Source organism: Schistosoma haematobium, chromosome 1 (assembly GCF_000699445.3).
Source record: "Schistosoma haematobium chromosome 1, whole genome shotgun sequence".
Taxonomy (NCBI): Eukaryota; Metazoa; Platyhelminthes; class Trematoda; order Strigeidida; family Schistosomatidae; genus Schistosoma; species Schistosoma haematobium.
This window is the reverse complement of record NC_067196.1, coordinates 20,902,123-20,914,853: the sequence shown is the minus strand read 5'-3', so window position 1 is coordinate 20,914,853 and position 12,731 is coordinate 20,902,123. Positions and strand designations below refer to the sequence as shown.

The window sequence follows — 12,731 nt, the reverse complement described above, 5'->3', positions numbered from 1 at the left end:
CATAATAACAGACAATGAAATAATAGGTACTCTGGCTCAATGTCTAACGTTTATTACTATTCCTTTTTCCAACTATCTGTTTAACTATTATTTTACCAGAAGAGCCATCGGTTCGATTCTAACCCTTGATCAATAGAACCAATGATTGGAAACAAACTAGCACTCTGATAATTATTCTTTGATGAATATCCTTCTAACAAGACAAACAAATAACGAGAAATTAAGCTAAACACTTACTATTATAAAATTCATTGCCACCAAACCGACGTGTTGTTAAACGAGTTAATAACTTCATTCTATTTACATCATATTGACCTGATAGTAAATCTGTTGCTCCTGGTGTAGGAACAACTGTGCCATCAGTAAGGGACTGACGACGAATGAATGAAATCCCCAAACCTTCTAGAATACGCATAAATGCGTCACGAGCAAGTTGTCGTTGTACATCACGACTCAGGAAAGTAGTTACAGCATCCAATGAGAACGGACGGACTGGAGTTGGGGCTAAATGAAATTAAAAAGAAATTATAACAAATTACAATTACCCAATGGATATATATATATATATATATATATATATATATATATATATATATATGTTAAAAAAGGTACGACGGAACCAAAGCAGGGTACAACAACGTGAATGGACATTACAATGACAACTTACCAATTAAATCAGATTGAGGGATTGCATTCAAAGGCATAGGTAGCGATGAGTTTGTAAATTGATTGAAAGGAACAGATAAATTAGATGGTGTACCAGCTACAACACCTAATGTGGTTTGAGTTTGTGATTGTGTCGGTACCATTGTTGGCATCATCATCATCATAGGTAATAAAGGTGGTGGCGGTTGTGATGGATTGAAATTAGGAACCATCATATTTGGTACTGTTGGAGGCATGACCATTGTATTTTGCACAGAAGATAAAGTAGAAGGAGGAAACATTGAAACAAGACCAGTTAAGCCAGGTGGAGGTATATTAAGATCTATTGATTCATTGGTTGCCACCTGTTGAATATTATATCCAACAAGAGTAGATATATTCATTGTCTGAGCGCTATGCATTTTACGAGCAGCATTAGCTCTGATTAAAGCATCCTCAGCTTCAGGATCATTTTCAGCAGACGTCTGGTCACCTTTTAAAAGCTTAGATGGTAAAAAAACAAGTATATTATGTCATAATAGTTTAAAAGAAACAAAACCCATAAAATTACACCCTTATTAAAGGTGGGATGCGCTTCTCCCCCTCTAAATGCAAGTTGTTGCTTCAGGACTGGTCTGCATCAACACCTGAACTAAGGATAGAGAGTGAAGTAGTCGAACGCATCCACAACTTGACTTATCTTGGAAGTCTGATTATCCCAAATGGGTTGGTATCTGACGAAATCTCAGCACAGATTCGAAAAGCTCGTTTGGCTTTTGCCAACGAACGTCACCTATGGCGAAGGCTAGATATCCGTCTATCAATTAAGGGACGAGTATACTGCGCGGAAGTTCGTTCTGTTTTACTTTACGACTGCAAAACGTGGCCATTAAGAGTAGAAGATATTCGTAAGCTACTAATATTTGACCACAGATGTCTTAGAAATATTGCTCACATCTACTGGGATCACCGGGTAAGTAATAGTGAGGTTAGACGTAGGGTATTAGGAAATGATGGTAAATCAGTTGATGAGGTTGTGAATCTTCCCCAACTGAGATGGTTGGACCACGTGTTGCGTATGCCTGAACATCGATTACCACGACGCGCAATGCTGAATAGTGTTGGGGATGGTTGGAAGAAAATTAGGGGCGGCCAAACCAAAACGTGGCATCAGTGCTTGAAGCTACTAACTTCTATTATTAGTTATGTTGGTAGATGCAGACTACTTGGTTTGGAGTCCTTGTGACTATCGTAACCAATAGTTGGAGACTCTGGACACGGCCCAGAATCGATCACGATGGCGCAGGTGTATACACTCTCTGTCTTCCCGGTGTTCATCTTATGCTAATGAGATATGGCAACTTGGACCGATGCACATATGTGCCTGGTATTACGTTGTAGCTGACTGACTTATTAAAGGTAACTAATTATCAAGAAAAAGTTTAACTGTTCAGTTTTCAGTTAAACTGCTTTTATAAGAGATAGTGATACTGCCCAAATCAGTTTCATACTGTTGTCACGTGATGGACAGGACTTTTTAACACGAAAATTTTCTGCTTCAACCCCAATCACTTGATAAATTATTCATGCATTTTGCTGTTTAAAATATCCCTAATGATGAATTATATTAATTAAAAAATGTTTTATATTTCTAAAACAGAAATAACTTTGCTCAGTCACTTAACAACAATGATATTTGCTTTATTACGACTTCAACAAATCTATAAACCTTAACATAAAAGGTTTGTCTATTTATTTATTGAATCTCATATGCTAAATAAAAGCTAAGTAACTTACCATACGTCGCTTCTTAGATTTACCAGATTCTTTTTGAATATCACCACCTTGTTCAATAGAAGTACGTGACTCAGACTTTAAAGTACGTTTGCGATTTATTTGGTTGCTGGCATCATTATCATCAACTGGAATTAATAACAACTCTAACTGATTTATTCTATCTAAAACTTCATACTGTCCACCTTCACCAGCCCAAACAGTTAACTGTACAGCAAGCATACGTGCTAAATGGTGAATTTGCGCTGATGTCCCGGCTGCTGCTATAGGTGTATAAGTCGAGTGAAATGAAGCAGGCATTTGATCAGGTAAGGTAACCATACTGTGAGATAAAAATCAAAAGAAAATCAATAAATACACTCTGAAACAAATTACATAAATACAAATGGTATTTTAGTTCCAACAGTTTGAATAGTAGGAAAAACAACTTTACAAATATATGCTAGTCTAATCTCTTTAGAAATAATCCGGGTTCCAGGCTAAAGAATGTTGAGTAGGGACAACTCGCAATCACTAAACCATACAGCATTGTATTTTACCATTGATTGATATAATATATGAAAAACTGGGGAATTAGTGCGGAAAGAAGTTAGTGGTTATGAGTATTTCAGTGATCGGCATAAAAACCAGGAATAAATACTTGACAAATGAATTGAAATTAAGACTTAATCACATAAGCCAGTTGGTAGAACGACAAACGAATCCTCGAAGATAGCTAACAATTTGAAGTTGCCAAAAGTAGCGAATTACAAGTCATAGAAACAGAGTAACACTAAATAATCCCGACTGTACGATAATTCCAATGACTTTAAGTTTATAGCCTTTAATTTAACGTCTAAGACGGAGTTGCCTATAACCGTGCACTCTCAGTCACAATATAGAGGGTATAATGCTTCAGGTACAGGAAACCTGCCTACCTAAAGGTGGGGGTTTATTGCAACAATTCGTAACCAATAACACTTATATCACTATAGTACGGGTCGTATTCGATTTCAATGTCGCACTAAATTCTGACATCAATGTACCTAGAGTAATATAGACTAATGCAGAAACCTCAGTTCTAGTATACGTAGTTATCCAATCAGCTTTCATGCTAACCAGTGCTTACTGAATGGTTGAAAGTGAGGGGAGGTTTAGTCATGCATGGTAATATATCTAAAATAATTATATTCCATTCGTAGGCTCTTATGGTCATTGAAATTATGTAAACTAATAGTCCGAGAGGTAACATATCTTCCAGAGAAGGTATTTACTTTTTATTCGTTTAAATGCATACAAAGGGGCACTAAAATATGTATGCACTACACAATAAGATAATGAGATTGTGGAGAGATAGAGAACAGAAGGTGAGTATAATAGATGAAAAATACGATAAATGAATAAAAATAAGCGGATGACAGTAAAAAAAATTACGGAAGTAGTTCGGTTTAGAAAAATACAACCAGAAAGGATTGTTCCAGTTAAAAAAGCCCTCACTTATGTGAAGAAAGTAAAGGAAAATAACGGCAAGACCACCATTGGTTTCTATTTTGATTCATGTCCAAGAACGTTTCAAGCCACTACGTTACACGATCTCTAGGACCCCAACCAGGGGGTCGTGGGGGAACAATAGATACCAGCCCTGTACAGCTTTTTTTCATACACCATGTTATACACTGACCACATCTTCGCTTTTCCCAACCAGTCCCAGAGTCAGCAAATAATGAACAATGTGGAATTCATTGAGATGATATACGTAGTACATGTCCGAGAGACATAAGTTGGTGGGTTTCTTAATTATATGTATATTCATATTCCTTTTGTTACAGGATTTCATTTGATCTATTGACTACTATTATACGATTTACTATTCTTAAGTTATTCACAATTTATCTCAGTCCTACAGGAGGTTAGTCACGGCTCGGATAGCTCAGTGGTAACGTCTCTGACTGTGAAGCTAGGTGACACGAGATCGAATCCGCCAGGGAGCACCAGTTCCCTCAAGATTACAGGTACACCTTGCTGACGAGTGGCAAGTAGCACGAAACCCGGGTCCAGGGTTTCCTGTTGACTACCTCCAACCACCATCTAATTCTCAATACATAGTGCCCGCAGTGTCGAGTCACCTAGACTGGTGGCCACACTGCAACATGATCGATAACATTCGATCTGCACTAATAAGGACTACACAAGCATGACATTTATCACCACCCAGTGATCAATCAATTGTGATCCATGTTATTGTATATCCTAAACCTTCAAATATACAAGTTTCATAAACAAAACTAAATGATATTGTGATGATTTATATATGTTAAAAAATAAAACATGTAAAACGTAAAATCCATGGGGTATATGAACTTTCAAACCACATGCTTAAGTATCGTATCATCCATGCAAGCAAAGCTTACCTGAGTAAAACGAGATCAGCAACATTAGCTGTTGTTAGCTTAGGCACTACTTGTGTTGTAATTAAATCAATTTCTGGTATAACAGGTGTCCGAAATTTACCATCACTGGAGTTAACTTTTGATGATGTGTGCTTTGTACCGCTACTAGTCGTACTACTAGAAATACGCGCTCTCTTTCTCAGCCGTCTAGATGAACGTGGTATTTGAATGTCTTCGTCATCTTCATCATCATCGTCGTCATCATCAAATCGGAGAGCTGCTTCCGCCTTAAACGAACAAAATAAAGTTACAAAAGAATAGTTACGCAGACCAGAGAGATTAAAGTAGTGAAGAAGAATTACTATGTATTTCCACAAGTTAGCGTTCAATCTATATTTAATAATCATAACTACCATGCGCACAATACTATCACATTCTGCCAATAATAGAGGTATATTATCATAAGACGAAGATCAACATAGAACCGGGCACAAATATGTGTTGGCCTAAGTCATCATACCACATTAGCACGAAATGAAATCAACAAGACAAATGGTAAAAGAGATCAAAATAGTGTAGTAATGATAGTGAAGATTACACATTGAGAGCATGTTTCAAGAAGATAGAGTGGAAAGGTATGTACGAGAGGATACTGAAATTCAAGATCGAGAGGTAGACAAGGAGTGCATCTGGGCCGCTTTGAACGAATCTCAACTATGTCACCCAAGGCCTTCCACAACTGATTGTGGTCTTCTAGTTGACCTCAACCAGACAGGCAGCATCTACTTACATGGCTCAAAATGTTGTGTTGGGTATGGTTGGAGATCCTAAAATAAATACTAGTTTTTTCAGAATTGACCGTGTTACCGTTGATTTTTACTAGGCAGGCTATGTGTTTTTGCAGCTTCAAAAGATGCAGTAATCGCACGAGTTTACTGTATTTAGGTCTGTCCATCTGAACATTAGATGCGGTAACCAAAGAAAAATTATGTTTGGCATTTAGAGATGTAAAAGTACAAAAGATACACTTGTTAAAACTCACTTCAGCTAATGTGAAACCACTAGAAGTTATGGGATGATTTTGCTGACAAGACGTTGGGGTAACATTTGAAGTTATTGGTACCGTTGATGCAGGTATCTGAGGTTCTTCTTGTATTTTGCTGGAACTTGTAAGTGTAGCAGACCCAGAAGATGCTATTGTACTGTCTGTTGATGGAAAAGTTGCTTGTACGTGAGTAACGAGTGACAATTTATCATCAGTAGCAGGTAAACTGCTAGGGGCCACAGATACAGTAGGTTGGGATGGTATAATGGGAGATATACTAGGTTGTTGTTGTTGTTGTCTCATATCCACATCACCATGATCAACAAAATCTGGATCCGAACGATTAGGCATAAATGTGCTTGGGTCTGGATAAAGACGTGCACGAGATAACTCGGTATGACTTTGCAATGCTTGCAGAACCTTGATCACAAAAAATAAAACAAACGTTAGACAAAAGAGCATTTGACCATCAAACTTATGGGGTTTTTATTCTTTGATTTAAGTCTATTTAGTGATTCAAATCTGTATCTATGTATTTGCTATGACTGCAGTGACTCGATAAAATTCTTTTGATATGTGGATATTTTCACACAGAAAAGATGAAGAATTGAGCCTCCCGTTATGACTGGTCAATTTCAGTTTGTAGAGATTAATGATACAGCACTACATATACAAAAAGTTGTTAAGCATTAGGTATCCATAGTTAGTGTTTCGGAAGAAACTTTTTTCATGTTTTCTATCTAATAGGTCAATGACTGAAGTAGTTATTGATTCGTAAAAGCCGATTGGTGGCTTAAATATACACTTGGCTGGTTTTCGTTATTAGACCATCAAATTTGTCGTTCGACTTAAAGTAAAATGGTTGCTACAAAGCCTGAAGATTAGTTGAATGACACTACAAGGAAAAAATGTTATCTAATGAGCCTTTGAGTTTGTCATAATTTACGACGAAACTTACTATGAGAAAGGAGGGATGATGAGAAACCTTAACGGTATTATCTAAGCAACCCCCTTCCGCTAAATATTGAAAGGGATGTCCCAAAAATTTGATTCTAATTCCGCAGAAATATTCATAAACGACTCGACAGATATTTTGAGGTTCATATAATAAGTTTATGTTGGTGTGACAACTTATATACATGCAAAACAGGCATTAATCAGTTAGTATAAAGCACACAATATAATAAATTTACTGAATTCATATAAAACGTACTTCTGCATGAGTAGCTCCAAGATCAGTTAGCAATATAGTAATTCGACCCTGAAAATCTGATACAGCAGCTGGATGTCGAAGTAACTGTAGCAGACCGTTTTTCAGTTTTTTCCGCACCGAACTAACTTGATTATCCGAGAAATGAGGTGGTAATGTTACTATGTAGATTATAATGTAGAGGAAAAAACCCATGAAAAATTTCTTAACATCGGTAAAACATATAAATAATATGAAGTGAACGAGTACACTAATTGGATATGCAATAAAACAAATTATTATGTTACATATTTCTCGTTTTCGACTTGCGGATGAAGATGCGAGGTTATTGTGATCCGATGTTGCGGTGTAGTATTTTCGTTAAGGAGCATATGAGGAAGTTATAAGTTTTCGAATCTGTATCCATTCGTTAGTAAGGTCCATCTAGAACTCTTTAGTAAAGTAATAATTAATACTGGTTATAAGGTGTAATCCAAAAGGTGCATTTTGTTTCGTTCGCATTTCATCAACCAGATATACTATGCAACTAGTAAATCCTGCCTCAGGTGTGCACACAGCATATCTCCGACAGTTATGAACCTCAGATTTAGGCTCCAGGTTACAAATAATTCGCGGTAGTTATCTTACAGAACGGAAATCTAATGTCGACGGAATATATTTTACACGAATTGATTTTGTGCGCTCAATTGGCTTACAGAGGGAGAGTATAAAATAGGATGAAATGTGAATTCCAGAATACAGTCAAAATACACTAGACAAGATTATTGGGGCATTCAATCAATTTGGCCTGGTAACATAGATATAACAACACAATAAAGTAACAGGACTGAAGATGATGGTAAAAGTAAAATATAACTTGCCATGAACTGTTTCAAATGCTTGAACAACACGGTCCATAAATTGAGGTCTTTGTTTTGCAATATTTACTAGTGAATCCATGACTGATTCAAGAACTGGACATGTGACCGATCCAGAAGACATACTAGGCTTCCCGCGTACTGGCCAACTTGATAATCCGATAAATAAACGTTCGGCTTCTTCAGCTAATCGATGAGGTCGAACTAAACAAACACCTGGAAGAAGTGTAGCTGAAGATGCTGCTGTACTAGCTTCAAGGATGGCTTGCAGTTGAGTGTTGGTAAGCACTGGAATTTGATCCAAAGATAAATCACCTTCATTTTCACGTGGTATTTCAGAATTAGGCAATCGACGTGAATGGAGAATAATTACACACTAAGAGGAAATAAGATAATCCGGTTATTGTACATCTTTAACTATTCAGTATATCACAAATTTGGTTTAACAACAAAATCTTAAAATTGTTTTTCTATCACAGATCAAATGAGTGATTGTTAAAGAAGCTTATGTATCAGTTGTCATGTGATTCAAATAACGCTTCAACTGCTTTAATTTTAGTAGTTAGTATAATCACTAGTGCTATCGTATATGAGCAGTGGATATACACGGATTTCCTGATGGGTCCATTTAGTTAGTTAAAGTTCAAGATGCCCCCAAATGCCCTGGTACGACCGGGGATGGGGAGAGTTAGCTCTTCCTCTAGAAAAGCTCTCACATGACGACGCGTATAGAGACACTGCCAGGGAAGTCCTACTCATTGCCTTTTTGCGGCGGGGGTGTTATGTGCAAAATTGAGAGGACAAAAAGCGAATGTTCGGTGCTTTTACCCGTATGGTGGATATGGAGGACCCACCTAGGGGAGTTGGAAAACCCTGATTCCAAATCAATGGTGTACATGGGCTCCAAGATCTTGAGGGAACGAATGGCGTATGAACTAAATATTGATCACCGGCCACCATGAGACTACATCTCCTGACGTTGCCTCACTGCCTTGTGGGTCAGACCTTTGGGTCGAAGGCTCCACGTGTGACCCCCCAAGAAAACCACCTGCTTCGGTCTGGGCACCCGCTAAGTGTTACAGCCCACACACAAAGTCAAGCAACTTGTGTAGCGCACATGCATTCGATACCTCTTTGTATTAATATTTGTGTTCAAATAAATAATAAATCAATGATAATACAAATAAAAAAGCGAAGGAAACCGAACGACACACACAATTTTACGAAACTATTCACGGTCGAGATGCAGCTGGAAACTAGTTTGCTCTACTTTACCCGAAGGAACTAAACTTTATTTATCTAATCTGTACGACAGAATATTTGAGTGCCGTACTACTAATGCACGATGATAAACATTTTTAGTAAAAACTCGAAAGACTGAGACAGAAAATAAGGAACTAACTTCAATAAGACTGATTGCTTGGATTCTTATGGCATCGTTAAACAATGAAGGGTGGTACTGGCCAAAAACCGATGTTCCAGAAACTTCTGAAGGTAACATCAACCGAACGATTTCATCTTTAAGTCCAGCAACGCTTCGAAATGTTTCTAAAGCTATATCAGCAGTTGAATTGGCGATTATTCCACAACCACCGCTCATTGACACACCAGAATCAATTATTCCAACTTTGATGGCACGAGATAATGCAATCCGATAAATAGGTATCATTGCCGCCGTGAGGCATCGTAGTAAACTAACAGATGGAGGATCTTGTTGTATTGCCGTTGAGAAAAGATAGAACAGAGATCCCACTGCTCGTTTTAGAAGACCCGTATCAACCCGACTGTAGAGTGAAATTTAATCATTTAGTTTGGTGAGTACATATGTGCAAGTCATAAAAAAAATGAAATACAAAAGGACTCAGAAGTGTGGCCATATGGGTTTACATGTGAATGGTATGGCTCACTCCTGATTTTGTTGTCGACATTTTGAGATTCGTCATTACTGTGAAGTGTTATTACGTATGGGTTATTCTACTCGCTAGAGATGAGTGCCAGATGAGTGTCAGATTCCCAACAACCGACTAATCCAAAACGGTACATAACTATTGTAAACATTTTACTAGTAATTTGATGTCATTAGTGATAAAACGAAGTTAGTAAACGTGGTAATCTACTTCCTAACTCCGCAGACGTTCACGATGATAAAGGACACACACATTTGGTACAGGTTAACTGACGCTTTAAACTAGTGACTTGATTTCAAGGACCGTAATTCGTAAGATTACTGTTAGCTTTTGTTCTAACCCTAATCCTGTCAGCATTTGATATTGGGTTAAAAAGTATCAGATACTGATTACACAAGCCATATCTTTCACCAAAGAGCAACTTTGGAATGGCACAGATGATATGGTAGAGTGGGATATGAGCCATAAACCAGTTAAAATGTTTCTGATTCCATATGAATTTAAAACCAAAAACATACGTCATCCAAAGACACGATTAATAACTCCAATACTTTTATCCACCCCCAGTAAACCATTCAAAAAGCTTTGTGGGATTATTTTTGTTGCCACTACCGGAGTACTCAAAAACTTTGATAGACTCACCAAGCATCCTCAATGAAACCGATTACTGCCCTTTTAACTTCTGCGTTTGGATCATGTTGAAATTTGACAACCTCCTAAAGCAGGAGTGACTCTTGAAAGAAGCAGTACCTCAAAAAAGTTATCCAGTAAGGAGTATTCACGGTGTATCAGTAGCTCTTTCACTTGAAGCAAATTAGACACCTTGACACTTGCCAGATGTGCTAAAGATGCCTCATTTATGAGAGTGACAATCTATAGACGATTAACTCCAAAAACGAAACGGTAATTACTCACCCTATCAAACGCGGACTGAGGCATAGTAGCGCGGAAAACCAAATAAGGCCCGAGCTAGGAAATAATTCTTCAATGTTCGATATGCTTAGCAAAATGGGTTGAAGTTATAGTACATACAAGATTTTAGTTCCTCTTTCCTCTTTCAAAGAAAAACCAGGGACTTGCACAAACGATGGAATATTTTTCAATTCTCGCATCGTCGTAACCTATTGTATAAATTATTTCGTCCTTAGTTGTTTCAGTCATTTTATTATTTGTGACAGCACCAGGTGTTTCAGCGTGCAAAAATTTTACCAGTTCATAACGTTTAAATGCGATTTTCACCAGTGAGACCATTCATTTTATGCATTTGATACCGAGATTAGTTTGTCGTCTCTTACAAATCTAAAATTTTAACAGTTACTTTTCGAATTTTTAATTTGTTCTGAAACGTTTACGGCGGTACCGTAACTTCTATCTTTGACTATTGTGGTGACAGGTTTTGATGCCACTTTAAAATTCAACCTCTCCCAAATCATCCATTTCTCTCATATTCTGCAGAAGTTATGGGTAAGAATCTAAGCCAGTCAACACCTGGGAAATTTATCTATGGTCTTAGTGAAGTTTCGTTATCTAGCCTAGGTAGGTCGTTCGAGGAGCCTTCATTTATCTTATGAATAACAGCAAAAACTTCAAGTGAAAGTGACGCATTTGGACCTCTCCACAGGTGGTATTCGATACAGCCTTTACAAGTAAGGTTTCTTGCCTTTCTGAAACCAAGTACGCATTTCCTCATCGCCGCTTGATCTGTGTGCTTCATGTTTATCGTGTTACTCCTAGTTATCGCCGGAAATTTCAGCGATGGTTTTATTATCAAGATGCAAGCAGGATGATTTTGGTCTAGATGAGGTTATCAAACTTCATTTAATTAAACGTAATTATATACAGCGTTTTAAGTGACGTCGAGATCATATTCCCAGGCTGCATTAAAGACATAGTGCATTTACGGACTACGAATACAAAACTAAGGTGTTAGTCGTTATTAGTGTATGAGAATTAATGGTCATCGTTCACGAGATCCAGTTCCACTTGAAGTTCCGTCCTAGGTTGTTTGAATAGCCAAGAGATATAGCCTGGTTTACTACATCCCTGACGATAATGCTACTAATAGCGAGAGATTCAGTAATTCAATTGACGAGAATATATTGTCTGACTGTATGTGCTCAAATAATGCATCGTGAGAAACACATCAAAACAAATTGTAAGAATCTTCTAGATGTGGATTTAGTTCCGTGGTAGTATTAAAAATGCATTACATACAGAGAGTTGTCGTGCGCTATGGCACGCAGCAACGCATCGACTTTTGTATTAACTTACAAGGATTTCTAAATATTTTGAGTTTTTGCATACAGTTATTAATGTCTCAGTTTCCTGTGTTAATAATGCTACCACTAAAATTAGCCAAGGAGTATTGTATATATGAAGAGAAATATCAGGGTATGATAAAGCATAACATGATTTAGAATGACTTGGTACCCTATCAGGCATGGTGATGCATGAGACGACGTGTTGTTGTATGCAAGCATATATATATATATAATGGCATAACGCTCTATATTATATTAGCTGCGCTTCCGTGTCATTGTGTTATCCCACAGATCAGGTGGTTGGCGTCACTAACAGTCTGTGCTTGACCAAGTCTGTAGGCTAGCCAAAAGGATACAGGGAGGTATTCAGATGTTTGTAAAATGAATTTACTGTTCTTTAATTACTGATTCAGTGCTATTTTGTTTGTTGATTTGTCATCAATTTTGTGTTATCAGTTAGCTAACGATGTCTCGTAACTAAAACTGAGCAAGACAGGCCACGTATGATGTGCATCAGTGTGATATTAGACAGTGAAGAGTATTTTACAATAAGCCAAAATGCCAAGTATATTACAGCATAACCCTATCCTACGAGTGAGTACTTTTATAACAGTTGGTAAGAACAGGCACAGTTAAACATACT

The 12,731-nt window shown here is 37.4% G+C and overlaps 1 protein-coding gene across 1 annotated transcript in view; it reads right to left on the bottom strand.

The window, feature by feature from the left end:
• Positions 1-10,792, bottom strand: part of MS3_00010076 (uncharacterized protein) — a 31,972-nt gene extending 21,180 nt beyond the window's left edge. Inside the window, exons 1-11 of the mRNA XM_051218408.1 lie at positions 10,743-10,792; positions 10,578-10,700; positions 10,470-10,543; positions 9,323-9,704; positions 7,924-8,296; positions 7,067-7,224; positions 5,851-6,273; positions 4,830-5,095; positions 2,443-2,761; positions 668-1,148; positions 238-504 (exon numbers count right to left, since the gene is read on the bottom strand). Of these exons, the coding sequence (XP_051073381.1) occupies positions 238-504; positions 668-1,148; positions 2,443-2,761; positions 4,830-5,095; positions 5,851-6,273; positions 7,067-7,224; positions 7,924-8,296; positions 9,323-9,704; positions 10,470-10,543; positions 10,578-10,700; positions 10,743-10,766 (2,890 nt within the window). The 5' untranslated portion in view covers positions 10,767-10,792. The remainder of the gene's footprint in view (positions 1-237; positions 505-667; positions 1,149-2,442; positions 2,762-4,829; positions 5,096-5,850; positions 6,274-7,066; positions 7,225-7,923; positions 8,297-9,322; positions 9,705-10,469; positions 10,544-10,577; positions 10,701-10,742) is intronic.
• Between the last annotated feature and the right edge of the window lie 1,939 nt (positions 10,793-12,731).